At 53.4% G+C, this 26458-nt stretch overlaps 2 protein-coding genes across 2 annotated transcripts in view; one reads left to right on the forward strand and one right to left on the reverse strand.

Annotated features, from left to right (window-relative positions):
• The window catches only part of PDIA6 (protein disulfide isomerase family A member 6), a 27938-nt gene extending 26263 nt beyond the window's left edge, over positions 1–1675 (forward strand). Inside the window, 2 exon segments of the mRNA NM_001133011.1 lie at positions 36–132; positions 739–1675. Coding sequence (NP_001126483.1) covers positions 36–132; positions 739–807 — 166 coding nt within the window. The 3' untranslated portion in view covers positions 808–1675.
• The window catches only part of ATP6V1C2 (ATPase H+ transporting V1 subunit C2), a 65939-nt gene continuing 40353 nt past the window's right edge, over positions 873–26458 (reverse strand). The window contains exons 6-15 of the mRNA XM_054548402.2: positions 20617–20711; positions 16223–16314; positions 13173–13271; positions 12468–12536; positions 10194–10286; positions 10003–10096; positions 7366–7503; positions 6420–6517; positions 2721–2853; positions 873–1890 (exon numbers count right to left, since the gene is read on the reverse strand). Coding sequence (XP_054404377.1) covers positions 1801–1890; positions 2721–2853; positions 6420–6517; positions 7366–7503; positions 10003–10096; positions 10194–10286; positions 12468–12536; positions 13173–13271; positions 16223–16314; positions 20617–20711 — 1001 coding nt within the window. The 3' untranslated portion in view covers positions 873–1800. The remainder of the gene's footprint in view (positions 1891–2720; positions 2854–6419; positions 6518–7365; positions 7504–10002; positions 10097–10193; positions 10287–12467; positions 12537–13172; positions 13272–16222; positions 16315–20616; positions 20712–26458) is intronic.

Genomic DNA, 26458 nt, shown 5'->3' on the forward strand with positions numbered 1-26458 from the left:
AGTGTGTGTGTGTGTTTTGGTCATTTTTCCCTAAGGGAGCTCTCTTTTGGGCGTGGCTCCACGGCACCTGTAGGAGGCGGGGCTTTCCCTACCATCGTTGAGAGAGAGCCTTGGGACGGCAGGGATGGCGAGGTGAGTGCCCGGGAGGGAGGCTGTGCGGGCAGCAGTCCTGGTTTACTCTCTTGAGCCTGTGCATCTCTGCACCTGGAGTCAAGTCCTTTCCACCAGACCTCAGCCCTGGTGCACCCGTGGGCCTTTTAAGAGGTTCTTCTCTGAAGACCCTTCATCTTCCTTATCAGAAGTTTAAGTGCTGCATGGCATTTGATACTCTTGACAGACAGCCAAGATACATTTCAGTAGTAAGGTTGCTTTCCTGATTATTACCTTAAAGTGAACATTTAACCTGGAATTCATTTACTTTATCTTAGAAAAATAGAAAATGATAGCTTTGAAAGTAGCACTTATTTCTGTACTGTTGTGTCCCAACCTCCTCAAAAGGACATGTTCAGTGGCTTCCAGTGTTAAAATGGTGAGTGATGTGATGTTGAAATGTTTCACCTGAGTTCTTAGCTTTTCCATCCGTATAATCATAGGTACGAAGGTCAGGGTAGGAGTCAGACTGAGGAGAACCTGGATTGTAAGCAGGAGTAGCTCTAGAGAGTTGCTCTTCTGTAAAATAAGATGTTGACCTTCCAGGGTGTCCTTCTGCAGATCTAACAGTGGCTTTCTGTCTCCCAGCTTCCTGTGGAGGATGACATTGACCTCAGTGATGTGGAGCTTGATGACTTAGGGAAAGATGAGTTGTGAGAGCCACAACAGAGGCTTTAGACCATTTTCTTTTCTTGGGAGCCAGCGGATTTTTCCAGCAGTGAAGGGACATTCTCTACAATCAGATGACTCTACCAGTGGCCTTTTAACCAAGAAGTAGTACTTGATTGGTCATTTGAAAACACTGCAACAGTGAACTTTTGCATCTCAAGAAAACATTGAAAAATTCTATGAATTGTTATAGCCGGTGAATTGAGTCGTATTCTGTCACATAATATTTTGAAGAAAACTTGGCTGTCGAAACATTTTTCTCTCTTTGACTGCTGCTTGAATGTTCTTGGAGGCTGTTTCTTATGTATGGGCTTTTTTTAATGTGATTCCTTCATTTGAATATTAATGGCTTTTTCCATTAATGAATAAAATATTTTGGACAATGCCGATAAATGTATGAAATTAGTATCCACATCATAAGTTCAGAGTGATGTTTAGCAGTAAATCAATATTTTGAAGTGATACACAGATGTCTTTCCTCCCCATAAACTTTTTTAAACAAAAAACAAGACCTCTTTGCTTCAGATGGTGCCATCTATGCCCACCGCAACAGAGATTTTACATGGAAACCGGGCTCAGTGATAACTGATTTCCTGCCCAATATTTGTCTTTGGGCTGTCTCTAGTGACTAATTATTAAGGAATCTAGCTGGTTATACAGTTCAAGGCTTTCTATGTTGTTACGAACCTCAAAATAGCCATTAAGACATGAAATACAGCAGTAGGTTACCAATGCGAACAGGTAGTTCGTATTTATGTAAAACATTCAGAAAATGAAGTTTTGAATTTGTTAGAACATTCAAAAGACTTGAGAGCATTTTATTGTAACTTAAAAAAATAAATACAACTGTCACTAACTTTTGTGAGCAATTTCTCTGAAAAAGATCTTAGTTCTGTAAAACATTTGAACCATTCTCTGGCTAAAGGAAAGAGGTGTCTGTAATAATCTGCACGAACATGAGACAGGTGCCAGCTGGCCTCTCTAGTCAAGAAGACTAAGGTCAATATGGAAGTAGACATAAGGAAAATAGTCTTGGTTATTGAGTTGCAGTCCCGGGATCTCCACAGATGCCTACAAAAGAAGACATGGTAATGCTCTAAGTGCCTAAACTAGTTTCCTGTCTTACCCTTTTATTTTTGAGGAAGCTCGCCAGGCACTGAGCGTACATTCTGCCTTGCGTAGCTGTGGCCCACCCCCTCCAACCCTCTCCTTGCTGTGCTTTAATGTGTATGACATGTAGATTTTCATAACAGGCTGACAAATAGTTTTGCTTTGTTTTGTTTTTGAGACAGTCTCTGTCACCCAGGCTGGACTCAGCTCACTGCAACCTCTGCCTCCCGGGTTCAAGCAATTTTCCTGCCTCAGACTCCGAAGTAGCTGGGATTACAGGCATGCACCACCACTCCTGGCTAATTTTTTTTTTTTTTTTTTTTGAGACAGTCTTGCTCTGTCGCCAGGCTGGAGTGCAGTGGCGTAATCTCAGCTCACTGCAACCTCCGCCTCCCAGGTTCAAGCGATTCTCCTGCCTCAACCTCCCAAGTAGCTGAGACTACAGACACACACCACCACACCCAGCTAATTTTTGTATTTTTAGTAGAGACAGGGTTTCACCATGTTAGCCAGGTTGGTCTCGATCTCTTGACTTCGTGATCCACCCGCCTCGGCCTCCCGAAGTGCTGGGATTACAGGCGTGAGCCACTGTGCCCAGCCCAATTTTTTTTTAGTAGAGACAGGGTCTTACCATGTTGGCTAGGCTGGTCTCAAACCCTTGACCTCAAGTGATCCGCCTGCCTCCCAAAGTGTTGGGATTACAGGCAGATACCAGTTTTTTGAAAGTATCTCCCATTCTACAGTAAGATGCTGAGCTTACTGTAGAAATACTGCTGTTTCTGGATACCTACATCCAGTATACTTGTAGCGGCTACTTCATCCAGATGTCGGAAGACAGAGTTTAGAACCTCTCTTAAACGCTTGGTGGATGACTTCTTATGCGGCTGCAGGAGCACTGCCTGGAAGTTCACTGGTAGTCCATACCTTTTCAGATAGACAAAATGTGTCAGTTCACTACTCCAAATGCAAACACGGATAGAAGGAACCTGCCGAGAAACAGTACATTCCGAGGATGAAAAGCTTCAGCCAACACAGCTTCATAAAGTCAAACTCGAGCAAAATGCCTAGGGTCAGCGGTGATCTCTCTGGATAGAAAAAACTCTGGAATTTGCTAACCCCCTTCTGATAGCTAGTTTTCAACTATAGAGCAAAAGAGGTCATCCCTCTGGCCACGAGTGACCATTCCACGGTGCGTGCTCAAGTTGAACGCAGGTAGTTGGACCGAACATTCGGACTCCAAGGCGTTTGTCTGAAACCCAGCTCGGCCGTTTTTCTCCACTAAAGGAGAGGCAAAAATCTGGTTTATCAAGATCGTTACTATTTTCGCTGAGTTTTTGGGTAGATAGAAAACATTTTTAACATACCTAGTTGTATGCCTGAGCACGTTTAAAACCAGTTGTTGGGATGAGCTATTCCTGTGGTGGTAGTCCACACAAAATATAGCAAGTGCTGTAAATGGTAAACATTTTGTGATTGTTGAAGTATTTTTACACTCTCAGGGAGCAAAGGATTGGATGTTCAGTAGTTAGCACCTATGTTCCCTCGGGATCCCCAAGCCTTGGTGTGAAATCCACTTTTACACGCCCTTTCACTCACCTAGTACTCTTTGTTCAGACTGGGCTCTGCCATAAAAATAAGTCCTGGGAGCAGGCCCTATTAATATTACTAAGGTTTTACTTTTTTTTTTTTTTTTTTTTTTGACAGAATCTCGCTCTGTCACCTAGGCTGGAGGGTAGTGGCGTGATCTCGGCTCACTGCAGCCTCCACCTCCTGGGTTCAACCGATTCTCCTGCCTCAGCCTCCTGAGTAGCTGGGATTACAGGCACCTGCCACCACCACGCCGGGCTAATTCCACCACAGTCATTACCAAGTTGCGCTGGAGGTTGTTTTTCATCTAGGACACGTCCTTAAAGCTTAAAGTGCTCCTCCCCCAGCAGCCTGGCTGGAGGGAGAGGCCTGCCTCTGTTGTGCTCGCTGTGGTGGGTGGTAGGCACCCTAGGTCCTTAAGGGACATATGCTCCAGCCCTTAACCTCTCCTCAGCCTCTGAGCTCTTCCGGCCGTGTCCTGTGTCTGTGGCGCCCGTCCTGCTAATCATGCCTTCTCCATTCTGCCCAGAACAAGACCAAGACCCCATGCCAGGCGCGGTGGCTGACACCTGTAATCCCAGCACTTTGGGGGGCCAAGGCAGGCTGGATCACCTGAGGTCAGGAGTTCAAGACCAGCCTGGCCAACGTGGTGAAACCCCATCGCTACTAAAATTACAAAAATTAGCCGGGCGTGGTGGTGCACGCCTATAATCCCAGCTACTCGGGGAGGCTGAGGCAGGAGAATTGCTTGAACCTGGGAGGTGGAGGTCGCAGTGAGCCGAGATTGTGCCACTGCACTCCAGCCTGGGCGACAGCAAGAGTCCATCTCAAAAAAAAAAAAGGACCCCAGGAGCGGCTGGCCCATTGGTCTCAACCTCTTTCTTGGGCAGATGCGCATCCTGGAAGGCATGGACAGGCTTCACTGTGTTAGGCCTGAGAGCAACCGACTTCTGAGCCGGGCAGGGTTGATCTGGGGCCACATATACTAGAGATGGCTAGAACACTCCCAGGAGCTGGGTACACCAACCCAATGCTGCCATCCGTGTCAGTACAGGCTTTTGAGATGGGCGTGCACAGGTGCGCATGGGTACAGGTGTGGGTGTGGTGCATGCATAGGGCAGAAGAACCAGGAACCAAGGTCAGATCTGTATCTGGGCAGACCACACACTGACAGCCCCATGGAAGGTGAATTGGAGGCCAAGAACAGAGAGGAGGCTTATGGCAACAGCCAGGCTGGTGGGGCCAGACCCGTGAAAGAGAGAGTGCAAAGGCAGAGTGGACTGGGCCTGTCGGGTGTCTAAACTGACTCTGAAGTTTGGGGTCTGATGAGGGGAAGGATGAGGAGGCCACTGGCAGAAACAGGGAAGCAGAGGAAGGGGTGCGGGAGGGGAGATGAGACAGCTATCCAGGTAAAGCCTACGGCAGGCGGATGGCGGGACCTGGAGACCAGGGAACATGGGCAGGAAAACGAGGGAAAGTAGGGGACATCAGCCAGGGGGACGGCAGGGAGGGATGAGGAGCTCCTCAGTGCAGGCGGGGAAGGGGTCTGGAAGGTCACACAGAGGGTCCCAGGGGCTGGAGGAGCCCAGGAGGCTGCGAGTCAGAGCAGCAGGCAGTGCGCAGCGCTCCGTGACGCGGGACGCAGCCACACGGCAGAAAAGCAGCCTTCAAAGGCATTTCCTCTGATTCCACTTTCATAAAAATCTGTAAGAGTTACATATCTATTCATAGAAAACCAACAAACCCTACACCTAAAAGGGCACCTACTGGGACGCTGGCAGTGTTCTCTCCTGGTGTTAAAATTACAGGACATTTTTATTCACTCTGCTTACCTAGAATTGCCAGGTTTCCCACAGTGAAGTTTTGGGGTTTTTTTTGTTTTTTTTTTAATAGCTGGAGTTTCTCTTGTCACCCAGGCTCGAGTGCAGTGGCGCGATCTTGGCTGACTGCAACCTCCAGGCTCTCAGGCTCAAGTGATCCTCCCACCTCAGCCTCAGCCTCCCAAGTAGCCAGTACTACAGGCCCACGCCACCACACCTGGCTAATTTTTGTATTTTTAGTAGAGGTGGGGTTTCACCATGTTTGCCAGGCTGGTCTCGACAGTCCATGACAAGGGCCTATTTTTTTTTTATTTTATTATTTTTTTTAATTACGCAAAGGCCGGGCATAGTGGCTCATGCCTGTAATCCCAACATTTGGGAGGCCAAGGTGGGCGGATCATCTGAGGTTAGGAGGAGCTCCAGACCATCCTGGCCAACATGGCAAAACCTCTCCTCTACTAAAAATATAAAAAAATTAGCCGGGCGTGGTAGCGGGCGCCTGTCATCCCAGCTTCTAGGGAGGCTGAGACAGGAGAATCTCTTGAACCCAAGAGGTGGAGGTTTCGGTGAGCCAGGAACACGCCATTGCACTCTAGCCTGGGCGACAAGGGTGAAACTCCATCTCAAATAAAAAAAAAAAAAAAAAAGGCAAAATAAGCTTTGTTGGTGGTGGTGTGGTTTTGGTTTTCTCTCTGGACTGCCTTGAGGGGTGGGGCTTCCAGGCTGAGGACGGAAGCAGCCCGAGAACGCCTTCCAGGAGCCACTCGGGCCCTGCAGGCTTCACGAGGGTGGGGACAGTAGCCAGCCAGAGGGTCCACAAGGGCATGCAGGTAGGGCAGCTGGGGAGAACCCAAGTGACACTTGCCCCAAGTGTAGCAGGAACGGAGGGAGCAGACAGCAGGGGACGCAGGGCTGAGGGGAGGGTGTACTTGACTCGGAATTGAGCATGTTGACAACAGCCACAGTCACAGAAAGGGAACGGGTGGAGGATGGAGAGAAGGCAGGAGCTGGGGCGCCCCGATAGCTCCCCCAGACCCTGCTCATCCTCAGGACAGCCCCAGCCAGGACATCGCTGCCATGCACCTGAGCACGGACTCCACAAACACTCTCAGGGCCTTGATGTGGATCCAGGCAATGAAGGCTTCGCTGAAGTTCACCTTGAGCCAGCGCAGCAGGGGGCCCTGCAAGGACAGAAGAGCCAGGTGACCCCTGCTGACCACCCCGCCTGACACAGAGCCAAGAAAGGACTTAGGTTTTGACAGAGCACACCCTGAGCTGAGAAGAAGTGCCCAGGAGCCAGAAGCAGAGAGTCGGTCAGACCAGCCCTGGGTCAGGTTCAGGACCTCGAGGTCCAAGGCACCTGGTGCCGGGGAAGCCCAGCGGGCCAGCCACCCAGTGCATGCACGGGGCCACCACAGACCGCAGCGCGGGGAGCTGGGCAGCCCCTGACCTCAGGGCTTTCAGCAGGCAGCCAGGGGCTTCTGCCTGACACTGCACAGCCAGGGAGCCCACCTTCCCAGAGGCTCTGCCCCCAGGGTCCTGGCATCATCCACAGCAGCCACCTCCCCTCACAGCCCCACCTCACGTGGCCACAGCAGCAGCCACTGATGCTGGTGTGGCAGGTCCTCCTGGGAGCTCAGAGTCTTGGAGCAAGAGCTCAGAGCTCCCGCCTGACACTGCAACTGCCCACAAAGGTCAGGGGTGGGTTCAGCAAGGGCAGCCAAGGGAGGAGAGCTGAGCTGCCAACCACCACCCCAGCCAGGGCCCTGCCCGTCCCAGCTCCAGCCACCTCCAGCCAGGCACCCGGGGAGAGGCGCCCTGGCCGACAAGCACCCTTCACTGCTGGCGGGGGCAGCTCCAAAGAGGCCCTGCAGATTAGGAGGAAGGCATGATTCCGGCTCCTCAAATTTAAGACCTCAAAAGCCATATTAGAGAACAGAAGAATGCAAGGATTCATTTTCCCAGAAGGCGCCTGAGCTGGCGAGGAGATGCGAGCCAGGGACCCCGGGGTTCCCGGGGCATTGCTTACCTCACCCTCGCCCTCACTCTCTCTCTCTCTGTCGGTCTGCCCCGCAGCGGGCCTATCAGGGTTACCTAGCGGGGTTACCTTAACCTTGTGGTCCGGGAAGGTGGATGATCCCTTTTTAAGAGCAACACAGGAAGTTTGCTAAAGGCACAGAAATGATTTATTAATCTTTCAGCAAACATGCATCACAAACAAATAAATCATTCTCATCGCCTGAAAGGCACGCGAGAGCAAGCTCAGGAATTCAGGCCCACCCCCGGGACTCGTGTGCTGGCTAGACTAGAGATGTGGTAGGTGCCCACCGGGCTCCTGGAGTGGTGAAGGCAGAGAGAAGGGCAGTGTTAAGGTCTTTGGGTTCCATATTCCAAGCACAGAGCCGATCTCTGGCAGAGGGGTCAGTCCTGAGCTCCCTCCCCTTGCTTGGGCTCAGCCAGGACCCCCATCACAGGCCGACCAGGGCAGCACTGGGAGGCATTAGTGGAAACGGCTCTCTGCGCTCTGTCAAGGTGGTTCCACCATGCCCAGCCACAGATGCCTTCCTGGCATTCGGGGGGTGCCTCGGCGTGCAGAGTGCAGGAGATGAGTTGGGCATGCGGTTAGGACACTCACCCTTTCCCAGTCTGTCTCTGCAAACAGGTGGGAAACACAGGGACATCCCACTCTGCTCTCAAAGTACACTCAAACCCCAGGGCCTGGTCTGTCCCTCTGGTTGACAAGTGACAAAAAGGATGCAAGACGTTTGGTCATGCACTTCTAGATAGGCCAGAGGGGGCCAGATTCTCAGGAGGCCAGTGGGACTGACCCAAGCTGAGAGTGCCTCCACCTCCCGCCCACAGAGAGACCCTGGCAGGGCCCCCAGGGCAGTGTGGGTGAAGGCTACGCCATGTAAAATACGCCAGCTGGCAACCTGAGCCCCACGTGGCAGGCGGCAGGCTCCTGTGTGTCACCCTGTTCCCCGGGGGTCTGGCAGGCCTGGGCCAGTGCCCAGGTGGGTGCCAAAGGCCCTGCTTCGCCACCTGTCCCCCAGCAGGGCCTCCCTCGTGTGGAGGCTGCCATGGTCTAGCCCTGTCCAGAGATACTGTGCAGGAGGTTGGGACCAGGACTGAATCAAGCTGGGAAAAAGCCTGGCTAAAGAGAACAGCCGGGGCGTGCCCAGGTAACGAGGGTTTCAGGTGAGCTGAGGCTAAGGAAGAAAACGCTTTGGAGCTCAGCTTTCACTGGGGAAAATCTTTCCTGCCCGGTATCTGGGTCTGTGGGCCCTGCTCTGAGGACTGGAGCATCCAAAAGGCCGGGGGTCCCCAGCTCCAGCTCTGCTCCTCATCCTCAGGAAGGGACACCCTCTCCGCAGGCTCAGCCAGAGCCCAGCAGCGTCTGGCTCTGAGGCGTGTCTCACTTGCTGTGCACACACATGTCCACACACACACACTCATGCGCATGCGCACACGTGTGAGCACCCTGTGCTTCTATTTCGGGGGAGGAGGGTGAAAAATCCCTATATAAATTTTTATATTATCAGCTGTTGTTTCCTTCCTAAAGGGAAACAGACCAGACCAGAGGGGCTCTGGGAACCCCACTATGGGGGCTCCGTGACTGGGCTCGCTTGTGATGGGGTGGCTGCTCATCCCCAGTCCCTACGAAAAGGTCGCTGACAGAGAGGCGAGGTCCCCAGGAGCCCGGAGCACACACTTGGCGGCACGGACACTGGGAGCACTCCCAGCCTGCCCGCGGCCACGGCGCTCCTCCCCACGGAGGTCCTCACAGTGCCGTGTTCACACAGCGACTTTCCCCCAAAGGCCTCAAGAACTTTCTACTCATTCCTCTGGCCCCATCACTAGAGGCTGGACTGGAAGGTGCTCCACGGAACCCTCCCTGGTGGGCATGAGGAAAAAGGGGCCCAAAAACATTCCACCCAGACAGGCTCCTTCCAAGTTGCCCGGTCTAGCCCAGCACCGCAGCAGGAGGACCTGAGTATGGAAGGTGCCCACTTCCCGGAGCAGTGGAGGGACCTTCCCAAAGCTCTCCTGCTCACATTTCAAAAGTGAGCATCTAGTTTTGCTCCCTGGTGAGCTAAGCTGTCCTCCTCCATGAAGAGTTTCTGAGTGGCTGTGGTCGGAAGTCTCCAGATAAGCACCCTCTCTGCACTAAGGACACAGGGGAGGTAAATACAGGGGCTAGTGGCGCCCTGGAAACCTCACGGCTGCAATCTCCAAGGCCCAGCACTGCCCACCCTGCACACAGATGCTCCCGCCTGGAGCCCACGTGCCTTGCTCAGTCCGAGGAAGGCCTGGCAGGGTCCTCTGGCCAGCTTGCCTCTCAGAGCCTCAGTTTTTCATCCGTACTGTGGAGTTAGCAACCCCTTCCTGGCAGGGCGGTGCTTGGGACCAGTGAGAACATATGTGGGAAGCGCCGGCTCGGGCGGGCCCCCGGCTCCCACCCCCAGCTCCACCGCCTGGGCTCCTTTGTGCTCACCGCCCCTCCCCCCAGACCCTGCTCAGGCGTCCCAGGAGAACAGACGGTCCCCATGGTGTGAGCCCAGGAGCCTGGGGACAATGAGAGGGAGGAGGGAGAGCTGGAGACCTGGGAGGACTCTTCTATCCCCACTGGGTAGGGGCGGGAGGGGCTGCTCAATCACATACTTACATACTGTTGCTTCTTATCAGACAGCAGTCTGGCCATCTCCTCCCTTTCCCTTTTAATTTCTTTCTCATCATAGTAAAATTCACGAACAGTGAACCTTAAAACCAGCAAACCATGGGTTTTCACTCAGAAGCTTTCCAGAGGGGCAGAGACCCCCCGCAACGGGAGGTGAACCAAACCCGGAGGACCCTTACTTGTTTTCTTTGGCCTTGGTTTTGAAATCTTCAATCACTTTTCGAAACAGAGTCACAGTGAAAAGGCCCCCTTCCTTGTCCTCAGTAATGAGTCTGTTGGAGAGAAGCATCTGTTGGCTGGACTCACTGCCAGGCCCTGTGCGAGAGTGGGGCTCAGAGGCCCCCGGGCCTGGTGGCCTGCACCTGGGGTCCATGGCAGCAGCTGAGGGCTGGGGAACCAAGGACACTCCCTGAGATTTCCTAACCCCTGGCTGCCTGCCCTTCCCTCCTGCCCCTTCCATATCCCTCCAGGCTAAGGCCTCAGGGGGCCTCAGGGTGCAGGGAGTGCAGGGGCCTGGGCTTCAGCTCCTGCTTATCAAATTCCTGAGAGACCAAGCCCTCCTGGGCCTCCGTCACTGCAGCTGGCACAGGGTGTCCCTGGCTCTGACGTGCTGCCTGATAGTGAAGCAGAGTGGTGGAAACTATCTTACAAGGCCCATTTCACTTCCAATGTCACAAAGTCCTAATGGGACACAGCCTCCCAAGCAAGTCTCAACACAGGACCACTGGGGCCACTGTCTCTAGCAACTCAGGAATTTTTGGGGCCAGGAGTCTAAGCATCTCTGAGTCCTATTGGCCAGAAGACTGGAAGTGGGAGCCCTCAGGCCCAGACACGATCTCACAGCATGCTGGCATGCTGGCAGGGTCACCCTTCCTGTTTCTCAGAGCCCATGCCCATAGGGGCTGCCCCCCAGACTCTAGGTATTTTCAGAGTCATCTGTGCAGGCTTTCAGGTGGCCTGTGACAATGAAGGGCCTGAGGCTCTGGTCTGGGAGGCCAGGCCACCTACCAAGGCAGCCGGTCCTGGCAAGGATCCTCGGTGCTTGGCCTTTAAGAGCAGTGAATGCTCCTGCCAGCACACTGGCTTCCAGGGCCAGCTCCCCTGCTCCAGAGCCTTGCTCCTCTTCCCTGCCTCCCCTGTAACCTCGGGCTGTGATTGTCCTGTTCCTTGCACCCTTCAATTTAGATCCCGATTGCCATCTCGTAGCCCTGGGAGAGCCCCGTCCCCCAGCAGGGGCCCCGGGGCAGAGGCCTTGCACCGGGAGTTCTGTGTGTGGGGAATCAGATGAACAGGCTGGCTGCCTGACGTGCTTTCTAAAACCTCTTCATATTATAAACCATCTCAGCCATACAAAAAGATATAGAGGAAAATGAGTACCAAGCTGGGTGTGGTGGCTCACACCTGTAATCCCAGCACTTTGGAAGGCTGAGGCAGGCAGATCACCTGAGGTCAGGAGTTCGAGACCAGCCTGGCCAACATGGTGAAACCCCATCTCTACCGAAAATACAAAAAGTAGCTGGCCGTGTTGGTGCACGCCTGTAATCCCAGCTACTTGAGAGGCTGAGGTAAGAGAGTTGCTTAAACCCGGGAGGCGGAGGTTGCAGTGAGCTGAGCTCACACCACGGCACTCCAGCCTGGGCAACAGAGCGAGACTCCATCTCAAAAAAAGGAAAACGTGCAGCTTTGGATCAGCCACCCAAAACCAAAGTTCCAGCAGGTGAAAGCCCACATGCCCCTACCCCACTATGTGCCACTCACTCCATCCTGAGCCACTACCATCCTGAGCGTGGCCTTCCTACCCGTGACCCATCCCCACAATTCCCTGTGCACCTGTGTGTGCCTGAGTCACACCCATTTCACATCCATTTCAGACCCTCTGCTCCTCTGCAGCTGCCTTTCCCCTTCATCCCTCCTGACACACAGGGCCCGGCATCCTTGGTTCCCCCGCCATGCAGTGTCCCATGATGGACACAGTCTGTAACCCGCTGTCCTCCTGTCACTCTGACAGGGCCCACTGGCCACTCCTGCTCTGGCCCCTGCAGGCCACACGCTGAGGCTGCTTTCTCTCCCAGCTCCTGCTGTGGCCATTCACTGGGCAGCCGCTCAGGCCAGGGCTGGCTTCCCCCTCTGGCAGGGAAGAATTGACGCTGAGCTGAGAATGCAGAGCCAGAATGCAGCAGAGGCAACGGCGTGGAGAAGCTGCTCGGTCAGGTGGGGCCAGGGCAGCCTTCCCAGGGCAGGGGCAGGGAAGCGAAGTTTTGAAAGAGGAAGGCACTCTGGCATGGGACAAGGTGTGCGACCCTGACAGAATTCCAGGTCAAGGGACAGGAGAGGGCCCAGGCATGGAGGGCTGGGGGGCCTCACACCCTCGGGGCATGTTTGGTGGTTGGGTGCCCTGAAGCACCCACACATGCACCCCAGGGGCCCTGGGACCAAGCTGGGGTCTCACTTACTTGGTTGATCGAGGGACCACCATGTCTGAGAGAGATTCGTAGGTTTTTTGCCATTGTGAGTAGTTTGGTCTGCAAGAACACAGAATCGTTATGTGATTTTTTGCAGAAAAGGCTCGTGGGTGTCCTGAGTGCCTAGGAAGCTGCACACCCCTTTTCCTGAGGGCCTGAAGGTGAGCAGGGATGGGGTCAGAGGGAGCCCCAACCTCCCCTGAGGTCTGCTGTGCCCATGAGGAATCCCCTGCCCGGCCTCCACAGGGTACCCACAGAAGTCCCTTTGTGAAGAGCTATGGATACACTTGGGGCTCACTAATAACCATCTAATCCGGGCCCCGTGTGACCTCAGACAAGCTAACCCACCTCTCCAGCCTCAGGACAATGGGAATCACCAGACTTCTCAGGCCTTTGGTAAGGATGAAATAAAATAATGTCGACCACACATTGGGTATACAGCAAGCGCTCAATAAATGGCTGCTTCTATCATGGCCACAACCACCATCACCCAACCACTGTCCCTGCTGACACAGCCACAGGCAGGGCCCCCTGAAGGAATGACTGCTTCCCGGGAACTGGGGCTGGGCAGGGAGCATCCTCGTCCACGCCGCCCAAGTCACCAACGGGCCCACCTTCCTCTCCACTGGGCAGGGCCAATTTCCTTCATGATTTCCCAGCACAGGCCGAGACACTCACTTGGGGCCCAGCACTCACTTGGGGACGATGACCAGAAGTGTGACGAGATATTCAGAATCCAGCACAAAGTCCTCTTTGCTCACAATATCACTCAGTGTCCGGGTGAAGAGGTTCCCCCTAAAAGGCAGGTGGAACAAAGGGTGTGAAAGATGTGAGCAGAAAGGGACACAGTGACCCCACACACACCCACGCCCAGGCACTGGGGCTGGGGGCAGTTCTCAAGGAAGGGTGGGTGCCAGGGATGCTGGAGCCTAGGAGAATACAGCAATTTTCAGCAATGACTGCTCCCCACAACCCCAGGGCCAGGCTCTGTGCTGGGGCCACAGCTGCTGCCTCCTCCTCTCCAGGGACAGGGAGACTGGCAGGGCCTCAGGTGCTATCACCCGTCACCCAAGGGGCTGCCGAATCCAACACCTCAGTGACCTGCGCTGCCCTGGTGCCAGCCACGGCTGCTACGGGAGGGGGGCCTCGGGTGGCAAGCAGCTAAAGTTACTCAAGTGTCAACACAACAACCAGCTCTTGGAGCTGCGTGAGCCATCCTCGATAGAGCTCCGTGTCACTTTACAGGCCTCCCAGCCCAGCAGCCAGGGGACACTCACCTGAAATAGCTTTCTACATGCCCAGTGGACCTGGTCTGAGTGGCGGGTATGGTATTATTGGCACATGGATCAAGGCTGTCGGATCAGCAAATGGGCCAAGATCTCACTACCCAGGCTGTATGCGGCGTCAGCACAGGGGCCGTGACGTTGGCACACAGTGCTTCCCTGGGAAATCGCTCTCCAGCATTGAGCCATGGCCAAAGCTTTAAAGGCAATGGGAAACACCCTCCTCAGGGAGACTGTGTGGCTTCTTTGCTGTCCCCTGCCTGAATATCACTGACCAGCTGCGTGGCCATGGATAAAGCCCTTAGGTTCCTTCTCCCTGGGAACTGCATGCACGAGCCTCCCTGTCCTAGCACTGAACACGTTACCCTTACACTATCCCACCTCTCTCCCTGACTCACCTCTGAACCCCCAACACGAAGCCAACTTTCCACACATTTGTTGAATGAATAACTGTGAGCTCTGCAAGTGCAAAAATTGTATTGTACTCTGCTTTATATCTTTAGGGTCTAGCATCAGGCCTGAGGGCACAGTGCATACTTGGTACGTGTACAAGAAAAGAGAGCGCAGAGGAGGGAGTTAGAGACATTCATCCCTCTTCGTACACCGCCCTCCTATACTTGCTGTATGTGCTCAGTAAATCAATTAAAGTCACTGCGAATCAACGAATGACCAATGGATGAAGGAACCTCACCAGTTGAATGAAGAGGCTGGACCAGATGTTTGCTCAAATCCCAACCAGTCCTGAAGAAATCCATCACAGGGTGATGCCGTGCGAGTGGATGGCCCCATGGCCTGTGGGCTCCAAGCCAGGACAGACGGATGACCCATCCCCACTTAGGGCTCTCCGCCCTAGTGCCTGGCCCCTGTCCCATCCTCCATAGCTCATGCCCACTTACTTTTGACATGAAGCCAGGCATCCAACAGCAAGGGTTTCCAGTTGAAGTGGGCTTTTTTTTTTTTTTGAGACGGAGTTTCACTCTTGTTGCCCAGGCTGGAGTGCAGTGGCGTGATCTCAGCTCACTGCAACCTCCTCCTCCCGGGTTCAAGCGATTCTCCTGCCTCAGCCTCCCGAGTAGCTGGGATTACAGGCGTGCACCACTACACCCGGCTAATTTTGTATTTTTAGTAGAGACGAGGTTCCTCCATGTTGGTCAGGCTGTTCTCAAACTCCTGGTCTCAGGTGATCCACCTGCCTCAGCCTCCCAAAGTGCTGGGACTACAGGCATGAGCCACTGCGCCCGGACTAAACACCATCTATGGTTTTTAATTTTCCTTCCACTATTTGCTTTTTTCACAAGAAGACAGCTGGCCCAGTGACCCTCAGAAGTGGATTGCAGAAGTGGGGGTAACTCCCAGGTAACATTCTCTTTGCTTACAGTAGTTGGCCAATCAGGGGGAGGGCAGCTGGTTCGGGGCTCCCTGTGCCACTTCCCTTCTCTGGAGTTAGGGGCCAAATATAGGTATCACCTCTCTGGAGTTAGGTGTATTGAAAACTCTACAATTGACCAGGGTTCTTGGATAACTGCCAACAGCATCAGATCCAGAGTCTGGGGGGACTGGGCTGCTCCTCCATGCCAATCCCACCCCACCCTGATCAGGAGCAGCCTCTCCAGCAGGAGCTCACCTGGCTTCTCTCTCTCCTTTTTTTTCTTTTTCTTTTTTTTTTTTTTTTTTTTTTTTGAGGCAGAGTCTTACTCTATGCTCAGGCTGGAGTGCAGTGGTGATCTCAGCTCACTGCAACCTCTGTCTCCCAGGTTCCAGTGATCCTCGTGCCTCAGCCTCCCAAGTAGCTGAAATTACAGGTGCATGCCACCACGCCCAGCTAATTTTTGTATTTTTAGTAGAGACGGGGTTTCACCATGTTGGCCAGGCTGGTCTCAAACTCTTGGCCTCACGTGATCCACCCGCCTCAGCTTCCCAAAGTGCTGGGATTACAGGCGTGAGCCACCACGCCTGGCCACCTGGCTTCTCTTACACACCTCCAACAACAGGACACTCACTACCTCACAAGACAGTCCCTGCCACTGTGTTGCTGAGCTTACACTTTTCTCTGGCATCTCCACCATCCTGGTGACTCTGCTCTGCTCTGGGCCACAGAGGCCGTGCGCTGACATCCTGGCCTCCCGTCACCCCTGGGGGCCCTCTGTGCAGCCTCCACATGGGAGGACTAGGGGTGGCACCCAGGTGCCCTGGAGAAGCTGGGAGACGGAAGCGTGCAGTGAGGAGCAGCATGGCTACATCCTCTTCCCTGGGCACATGCATGGGGTGCGATCACCCTCGCCTGGCCCTTTCCTCCTCTCCCAGAACATGGCTCTTGGAGAGGTGAGAGTGCCTCCACCTGTCTGTCTGTCTCACTTTCATGCACAGGCACAGACTCCCAGGTGGCCCAGTGAGAGGACAGGCAAGCGCTAAGCCCCCGCCAGGACCCGCCCTCGCCAGATGTGGAGGCTGGCAAATACACACATTGATTTCTTTTCCAGGTTCTCCAGGTTTGTCTTCAGAGTGTTGTAGGCAGCCGTTCGAGACTTCAGGTCCATCTCGATCTGCGCCAGTTGCTGTTTGGGAAAGCAAAAGCTCCACGTGACCTTGAGCATTGAAGGAGCTGGCTGAACTTTTTGAAATGGCCACAACAGCTCATGGTTCGTTCAAGAAAAATAACTGCCCTGCCCATTTGCCAGGATGGCTTCTGTTTACCAGCATTTGGCCCTTCCAGGGAGCCCCCGTGTGGCACCCAGGTGCCAAGCCATGATGGATTTTCCAGGATGACTCAATGAACCCAACTTTTCCTGATTTCAAGCCCATCCTGAACGGTCAGGACATCCCACGCCCACACCTACCCTCTAAGGCTCTGCTGGAGAGCAGCTCAGGCTGACCCCCAGTCGTTGCTTCCAGGGGTACCCGACATGGCCTGGCCCTCTCAAATGCCCACGTCTCCTGGCTCGGCTATGCCGATCTCCCTTGCATGGGTTGGCAGGGGCAGGGAGGTGCAGTGGACAGAAACAAGACAGGCCCGGGCTCAAACCGCGCCCTCCTGCTTTCTGGCCAACTGGCTCAGGTTCCCCATTTGTTCCACAGCAGGGATGCCAGTGCTGAGAGCTGACTGTGCCAGGCTCCTTCGCATTCCCTCCTCGCAGCCCCACGCAGTGACACCCCACCAGCTTGGGCAACCAGCCACAGCAGGAGCATTTACACCACGGCCATCCACAAATGCTACAGGCCAGCACACGGCTGCTGACAGGAGAATCTCGACAGTCAATAGATGAAGAAAATGGGTGCTCCATAGAATGCCAACAGCTTTAGTGTAAATATATACATTTTTATATATGGAAGAATCCATTGTCAACTTTTAAACATCGGTTACCTTTTGGGAGAATAAAGGGAATGGGGGTGATGATCACAGCTCGGATGATTTTATTATTTTAAAGATAAACTCATAAAATAATTTTAAAGATAAAATAATTAAATATAATTAAAATGATAAAATGATTAAATTAAATGATTATGTTAAAATGGTAGGCTGGGCGAGGTAGCTCATGCCTGTAATCCCAGCACTTTGGGAGGCCGAGGTGGACAGATCACCTGAGGTCAGGAGTTTGAGACCAGCCTGGCCAACATAGTAAAACCCTGTCTCTACTAAAAATACAAAAAGTGGCTGGGCATGGTGGTGGACGCCTGTAATCCCAGCTACTCAGGAGGCTGAGGCAGGAGAACTGCTTGAACCTGGGAGGTGGAAGTTGCAGTGAGCTGAGATCGCGCCACTGTACTCCAGCTTGGGTGACAGAGTGAGACTCTGTCTCAAAAAAATATATAATAAATGGGCCAGGCACATGCCTGAAATCCTAGCACTTTGAGAGGCCGAGACGGGCAGGTTGCCTGAGCTCAGGAGTTTGGGACCAGCCTGGGCAACAGGGTGAAACCCTGTCTCTACTCAAAATACAAAAAAGTTAGCCGGGCATCCACCATGTGCCTATAATCCCAGCTACTCGGGAGGCTGAGGCAGGATAATTGCTTGAACCAGGGAGGTGGAGGCTGCAGTGAGCCGAGATCACGCCACTGCACTCCAGCTTGGGCAACACAGTGAGACTCTGTCTCAAAAAAATGATAATAAAATGATAAAAATGATAATTAAATTAAAAGGTTTAAATATAAAGTGATGATTTTAAAGATAAAAACTAAATGTTTTTTCTCTTTACATTTTGCCATTTTTTTAAAAAATTCATCTTTTTATAATAATTTTTTAAAACTTTCAATTTTGAAATGATTATAGATTCACAGGACATTGCAAAAATAGTACACAGAGACCCTAAGTACCCTCCATGCAGTTTCCCACAGTGATTTCCCACACCTCACTATACAGCTATACTATTCTGCACTATACAACTACATACTATACTGTACTATGCAACTATATTGTACAACCATACAACTAAATTAAAATCTTCTGCACGATAGAAGTATACTATACAACTGTATAGTATACTGCATTATGGAACCATACAACTATATGATTACTATTTTGCACTATACAGCTCTATTACTACACTGTACTGTCCTATACAACTATACTATACTATTCTGCGCTATACCATCAGAGTGCAGTATCATAACCAGGAAACTGACATGGGTACAATCCACAGATCTTGCTTTTTAAAATAAGATTTATATATTTTTTGGAAAAAAAGAAGCAAAAAAAAAAAAAATACTGCTTGTCTTTATTTTTCTGATTTCACCACAAGCCAATGAAAAATTGCTGAGAGGTATCTGGGAGCCAGTAAAACAGTGGTGGGAACTAGGATTTCGAACCAGTAAGGCCCACATTTAAATACCAGTTCTGACTTTTACTGGCTGTGTGACCTTACATAAGCTCCTTGACCTCTCTGAGCAAAGTAGCCCAGAATTATTGTGAGATGATAGAGGAGTCTCCTTTGACTAAATGTCTCGAGTTGATAGATTGAGACCTCTCGTTGGCAGAACGAGGCTGAGGCGGGGAGTGTCACACTGTGTTCCTGGTGTAGGAAGGACTGAGGGAGCCAACACCCCGGAGCCTCTGCCCGGGGTGCTGCCAGGGGCTGCTTCCCTGCGGTGGGGCCAGTCCAGGGCTTCCTTGGGAAGTGGTGCCATGCACACAGCACAATCTGCGGGCTCTGGTCCCCAAGACCTGCATCCCCATCCCGGCATAATACTCCAACCGCGGCGGGCCCTGGATCGCTCGCTCAACCCCTCAGCTTCCTCTTCTGCACTCAGAGGAAAGCAATGTCCACTCCATGGCATGAGGCGGACAGTAAGAGAGCCCAGCACAGTCTCGGGCACATCTGGAATGCCACCAAACCAGTACCCTCCTTCCTTCCTGACAAAGGCACTCTAGGGGTGCTCTGCACTGGAGAAGCCAGGTCTCCCGACAGCCCTTCTGCTCCCTCCATGTGCTCCAAGGGGCCCTCCCCACTGAGTCTGGCATCCCTGGGACTGAGAGAATCCCAAATCAGCACATGGTGAGGCAGGGAAGGGCCAGCCGCACCAGCCACCATGTGCTTCCAGTTCCTCAGTGGACATGCACAGCGCCCTCTGAAAGGCACACCTGGCACAGGTGCTCTGGGCACACCCTCCTTGAAGGGCCTTCCAGAATCACTGCCTGATCGTCCCAGCAGGGGCCTGGGCCTCTCTGATGTAAGCAGCACCCGAGGTGCCCCACCCAGATTCCCGAGCTTTCTGGCCCCACCCTACTTTCCAGGAGACCTGCAGCAGCTGCCAGAGGACAGGTCAGAGGCCCAGCTCCACTCTGACCCTTGGCCACGGTCACAGCAGAGAACCGGGCGCCTTTGTTCCTGGCCCAGGCCGAGACTCTCCCACAGCCATGGGGGCCAGCAGGAGATGGGACACATTAGGGCCTCAGTGTTTTGTGGCAGAAGGGAGGGCCAGGCCATCAGAAACAATCAGCCTCAGTCTCACAGTCCTTGTCATCCTCACCTTCAGTGATGATACAGAGAAGTCACCCAGCTCCAGGTGCCCATAGCATCCCCTGGGACTCGAGTCACAGGGTTTTCATTTTATCAAGTGGAGTGGAGGCCACTGCTGCACAGGACAGAAGACTGTCGGGACACTCACTGCCTCTCCATTGTCACAGGTGGAGAGCGATGAGCTGGTGCAGTGTCTCAAGAGGTTAGGGCTCCCAAGCCAAACTCTCCACTTAAACCAAATAGCTTTGCAGGTGAACAATCCCCTGGGGGCTAGAGGTGTCAGGTTCCTAGGAGTAGATGATGGGGGAGCTGCCTTCACCATCAGTAACTCTTTTTTTTGGTGGGGGGACAGAACCTCATTCTGTTGCCCAAGCTGGAGAGCAGTGGCGTGATCTTGGCTCACTGCAACCTCCACCTCCCGGGTTCAAGCGATTCTCCTGCCTCAGCCTCCAGGGGAGCTAGGACTACAGGTGCGTGCCACCACGCCTGGCTAATTTTTGTATTTTTTAGTAGAGACAGGGTTTCACCATTTTGGACAGACTGGTCTCGAACTCCTGACCTCGTGGTCCACCCACCTTGGCCTCCCAAAGTGCTGGGATTACAGGCCTGAGCCACCGTGCCCAACCACCATCAGTAACTTTTGAAAAAAGAAGTGGAGCAGCAAGTGAATGGGTGCTGGGCCCTCGAGGGGAGGCCAGGGGACTGACTCTTTCCCTGTCCAGGGCTGCCCTGAAACCCCAAACCTGCCCAGTGCATGGAAGGAGGCCATACCTCAGAAACCCAGAGGCCCAGTCAGGACAGGCTGAGGCTGTTGGCAGGGGGGCCCTACCCAGGCTCAGACCCCAGGCTCTTGCCCGCCTGACCCACCAGTCAGCTGTTCCCCAGAGCAGTCCCTTTTCTCACCTTGGCTATTGTGTCCGCCACGCTCACGAGCGGCTGCTTGGCAGGATATTTGGCCATGTCCCATTCAAAGTGGGTCACAAAGGATGTTAAGTCAACTGGAAGAATACAAACACATTTCAACACATGAGCCTGAGCTCTGCATCCACGATTGAGACTTCGGAATCCCAAGCCAAGCATCAACATGGACACGAAGGCAGCCATCACGGGCAACGCCGGTGGGCAGGCACAGGGCTCTGGGAAAGCAAATGTTCCCTGTGGGAGCAGGGAGCTGTGAGCCCATGGGAGCTGTGAGCCCAAGCACTAGACAGTTTCAACCTTCACTGTCCATTACAAAGAAGGCATTTTTCACATTAGCAAAATACTGGACTGTGTGACTGTGATTTATATTAAACGGCAGGGAGGTGCGTTTTTCAGTATATGCTATTTAGAGAAAAGTTTCTGGGGAACAGACCACACCAGTGTTTTCAAGCATTTCCTTTTCTTTTCTTTCCCCAAAACCCACTGCCTTCAGGATGTCTCTGGCTCATTCTAACCAGGTGTGGGGTGGAGAGAGCCCCAGAATTGAAGTCAGAAAGAAGCAACACTGAATAAACCTCAGCTGACTCAACCCCTAGGCTAGGAGGGAATCCATTTCCCTACCTGAGACACAGCGGAGTGGCACCTTGCCTGCTCTCTTCAGATTAGTTCTCCACACACTTAAAGAGAGCTACCTGGGCCAGCTGTCCCAGGACCCGACCTCTTTTAATACGCCAGGTCTATGGAAGAGCAGGAAATTCCCTGGAAGCTGCAGCGCCACGGTGGCCCCTGGAATTCCTGCACCCCTTAGAGGGCCCTTCCCATGGTGGATGTCCCAGACCAAGCTCCCTGTGCACCTGCACTTCCCAGTCTATCCTGGTGCATGAAAGGGGACTGTCACGCTCACTCCACACCCATCACCCTGCTGGGGACACACACTAGACACCAGCCCCTGCCCAAGGTCCACAGGAAGACTCCTAGGCAGACACACCACAGAGAGCTGGGGGCCCAGTGATAACGGCCTAGAGTGCTAAGGAAGGACAAAGAGCTGGCGCCGGCTCCTCCTAGGGAGGATCGTGTCCCTTCACTGGGACACAGACATGGTATTCACGTGGAGGCTAAGGGGAAGAGGAGGCGGCCGTGTGGCCAGTGATGGAGGGCTCTGGGTGTCAGGCGAGGAGGGCTGGCAGCACTACGTGCTCGGGGCACTGTGAGTCAGGGAAGAGGGAGTGTGGACGGACGCTGAACAGAAAGGGGTAGGATCGGTCACCAAGGGTCATGTCTGCACTTCACCATGTGCCAAAAACAACACTAGATCCCGCCCACTCAGCCCCTAGCACGGGAATTGGACTGAGATTCCTCCAACCCCAACAGCAGCGCCCAGTGGGGTCAGCAAACAAGACTCCAGCTGACCAAGGGGAGCAGGCTGGGGACACTCACGCACTCTGGGGGGGGTCCTCTGAGGCTGGTATGGAGGAGGCTCCAGGGGAGAAGCCAGCAGGAATGTGGGAGGGAGAGGGTGGTGCCAAGAGGAGTGGGAGGGGCCCTGGGAGGGGAGAGGAAGACAGGGGAGGACCGACTGGACAGGGTGCAAGGCAATGACGAGGCCTGGCCACAGCAGCTTTCCCGCTGGGTGGCTGGGTGGAGGCAGGGAAGTGCTCTAAGCTGGGCGGCCATGGAGGTGGGCGGGATGGGGATGGAGGAGAGGAGGCAAGTTCTGCCTGGGACAAGCTTGAGTTTGACATGTGGGTGGACAGGTCCCCAAGAAGCAGATGGGAATGAAATGGGACTCGGAGGAGGAAACTGGGCTGGGGAAGAAATGCCAGCACGTGAGACGTAGGAAAGGCCTGAAGATAACAGGACGACGACGGTGACAATGACCATTAAAGCAGCTGGCACTTACTGCTGCTGACCTTGGGCCAAGACACATGAATTATTCCATTTAATTTATGCTTTGCCGGGCGCAGTGGCTCACGCCTGTAATCCCAGCACTTTGGGAGGCTGAGGCAGGTGGATCACGAGGTCAGGAGTTCGAGACCAGCCTGGCCAACATGGTGAAACCCCATCTCTGCTAAAAATATAAAAATTAGCTGGGCATGGTGGTGCACGCCTGTAGTCCCAGCTACTGGGGAGGCTGAGGCAGAAGAATCGCTTGAACCCAGGGGGCAGGGGTTGCAGTGAGCCAAGGTTGCGCCACTGCACTCCAGCCTGGGCAACAAAGTGAGACTCCATCTCAAAAAAAAAAAAAAAAAAAAAAAATTTATGCTTCAACCCTACTAAAACCCTATGATGATCTCCATTTCACAGATGAGAAAACGCTGGCACAGAGCAAGCTGTGGAAGCTCCAGGATAAAGTGAGACAAGGCATGAAGCACCTAAAGCCCTGCACGGCCCACAGCAGGGCCACGGCTCCCCTCCCTGCCACATCCACTAAGTGGACACAGCCTTGCTGCAGGTGGAACCTGCCCGGGAACCATAATCAGACACCTTCTAGACCACCAGGACTCAGATGAAGTCCTTGGGAGAATTTGTTTTACAGACTTAGGATGCTGGTGTTGGAATTAACATGGCGAGTCCTGGCCTGTTGACAAGAGTACCTCTGAGGCACTAAGGGTGGGGCCCTGATCCAATAGGATTCGAGGCCATACAAGAAGGGACAGCAGAGAGTTGGATCTGCGCTCTCCCTGTCCTCATGCAGGCACCAAGGAAAGGCCATGGGATGACGCAGCAAGAAGGTGGCGGTCTACAAGCCAGGCAGAGAGCCCTCAGGAGAAACCAGGTTGTCTGATCTTAGTCTGTGGTTTAAGCTGCTCAGTCAGTGGTATTTTGTGACAGCAGTCCAGGCTGACTCAGACATTGGTATTAGTTTGGGTATTAATACAGGCTTTGGTATTGCCACACACAGTGGGAATGACCTTGTAGCAAGGGTGCAGGCCCGGGGAGGAAGTAAGAGCAGGGAGTGGTCAGAGGGTAACCAGAAGGTAACAGGGTGGGGGGACTCCTCCTGTGGCAGGAATGGCAGCGAAACTCACCTCCAGGACCCCACTGCACAGGCACAGGCAAGCTCACCTCCCACCATGGGCCCAGAGCCATCCCACAAGCCGGGAACCAGCCTCAAGGTACCAAGCGGCAGCCCAGGATGGGAGATGGCAGGGCAGCGTGTGCTATCCCATCCATCTCTTCCCTCCACCTCCTACCCCGTCCCCTCTGACACCTCAGGCAAGTCCCCACAACTCCCTACTCTCCTCTCACAGCTACCTCTGTCCTTCAACATGTAGGACAGTCAAAAACCATCTCCTTCCAGGGGTGGCCCAACTGTCCCTGCCCCTGCTGGCCTGAACTCCACTCCTTGTGCTGTCTCAGGCTCCTCGAGGACAGAGACTGTGACTCACTGGTCTCTGTGTTCCCAGAGCCTGTCGCAGTGCCCTGCACAGAGCAAGTGCTCCACAATCGTGCTCAAACATTGACAGACTCCTGGCAACCATGACTGTGGTATCAGCTCGCACTGTCTGCGTGGCTTGGAAGGGATACATTTCAGATCAAGCTCTTGTCTCTGGCCATTTGCACCAAGTCCAAGGCTTTCCTGGCGTTCAGACCAAAGGGCTGAGGTCTCCCTTTCCATTTGAAGCACCCCTGCCCTGTGACTCCTCCAAGACTGAACCCACTTCCTGCAGCTTGGTCTTTGTTTCCATCATGGTGCACGTGGTACTATGAGTCTGTCCCCAGCAAGGCTGTGGCTTCCAGAAGGCAAAGACTGTTCATCACCTCCGCATGTCCAGCATGTGCTTGGTTACTGACAGATGCTCAGGGAAGTCTGAGATTATGTCTCCCTGCAGGGGCCTCCAGAAGCCTCTGGGTGTGCGACTGTGACTTCTTCCTTATCTCTCACATGTCCTGAACACCAGCTCCAGCCGTGTACACTGAGCCTTGCCCCGGGTCAGGCCCTTCCCTGTCCACGCACCTTGCCTTTGGAAAGAATGTTGTCTGAGGACAGCCCTCTGCCATCCCTCTGGCCTTCTATTTTTTTTTTAAATGGATCTCGTTCTGTCGCCCAGGCTGGAGTACAGTGGCACCATCTTGGCTCACTGCAACCTCTGGCCTCTAGGGTTCAAGCAATTCCCCTGCCTTGGCCTCCCAAGTAGCTGGGATCACACGCACACGCCATCACACCCGGCCATTTTTTGTATTTTTAGTAGCGGCAAGGTTTCACCATGTTGGCCAGGCTGGTCTGGAACTCCTGACCTCAGGTGATCCGCCCGCCTCGGCCTCCCAAAGTGCTGGATTACAGGCATGAGCCACCGTGACCAGCCAGATCTTGCTTTTTAAAATAAGATTTATATATTTTTTTTCAAAAAGCAAAAAACAAAAAAAATACTGCTTGTCTGTATTTTTCTGATTTCACCACAAGCCAATGAAAAATTGCTGAGAGGGATCTGGGAACCAGTAAAACACTGGTAGGAACTAGGGCTTTCAAAGTAAGGCCCACATTTAAATGCCAGTTCTGACTTTTACTGGCTGTGTGACCTGATATAAGCTCCTTAACCTCTCTGAGCGAAGTGATATTGTGAGATAACAGAGGAGTCTCCTTTGACTAAATGTCTCTAGTTGACAGATTGAGACCTCTCATTGTCAGATGAAGGTGAGACACCACCCAAAGTGCTGGATTGCAGGCGTGAGCCACCGTGCCCAGCCCCTCCGGCCTTCTGTACTCACGGCACCACAGCTTGCCCTCTGCTGCTTGGAACACACAGGCCTCACCTCCCCTGCCTGGGCTGCAGCCACTAAAGCCTGGGCCTCAGAGTGGGCAACACAGACCTAGGCTGAGGGCCCATGAGGTCAGGCCATGACCCAGGCAGGTACACTCCTCATCAAAATACGCTGCGCACAGGCTGGCAACTCTTGAGCAATGATGGTCTTGTCCGAGAACCAAAACGAGGCCTGCCCGGCAGGCAGCAGCATGAGGGACTGTGACCAACCAGACTGCGGCCCATCGCCCAGCAAGCCAGACAAGCCTCGAGGGTTTCTGTCTTCTGTGGGCATTCCAGGACCCAGGCCGGGCAAGGTGTGTTTGCCAGCCCTGGCTGCAATCAAAGCTGTCTGTGTCCTTCCTGCTCCCAGCTCTGCTAGAGGTAAGGAACAAGCAGAAACAACCAGTCCTGACGAAGCCAAGAGCCTGTGAAGCCATTCAGTCCATCTACAGGTGAGAAAAGGAAACTCCAGAAGTGACTTTTGGACCAGGTCTGACCGGCTGCGGGCAGTGGTGCCGTAAATGCCCCTGGAGGAGATAGGATTAAAATGCAACAATGCGCACCTCTGGTTCATCCTGTCAATCACTAGTTCGTGGGTGCCCTGCAGAAGAGAAATATTTCCTCATTCAGGTAATATTAGGAAAGCCCAAGTCAAACTAAGTTTAAAGGCCTCTCGGCCAGCACGGTGGCTCACGTTTATAATAATCCCAGCACTTGGGGAGACTGAGGCAGGCGGATCACAAGGTCAAGAGATCAAGACCATCCTGGCCAACAAGGTGAAACCCCGTCTCTACTGAAAATACAAAAATTAGCCAGCTATGGTGGCACACACCTGCAGTCCCAGCTACTTGGGAGGCTGAGGCAGGAGAATTGCTTGAACCCAGGAGGCAGAGGTTGCAGTGAGCTGAGATCTCACCACTGCATTCCAGCCTGGCGACAGAGCAAGACTCTGTCTCAAAAAGAAAAAGAAAAAAAAAGGTCTCTCTGGCCTGGTTTATAGCACATGCTGTGTTTTGTTTTAAGAGACAAGGTCTTGCTATGTTGTCCAGGCTGGAATGTGGTGGCTATTCACAGGCACA

Source organism: Pongo abelii, chromosome 12 (genome assembly GCF_028885655.2).
Source record: "Pongo abelii isolate AG06213 chromosome 12, NHGRI_mPonAbe1-v2.0_pri, whole genome shotgun sequence".
NCBI classification, from domain to species: domain Eukaryota; kingdom Metazoa; phylum Chordata; class Mammalia; order Primates; family Hominidae; genus Pongo; species Pongo abelii.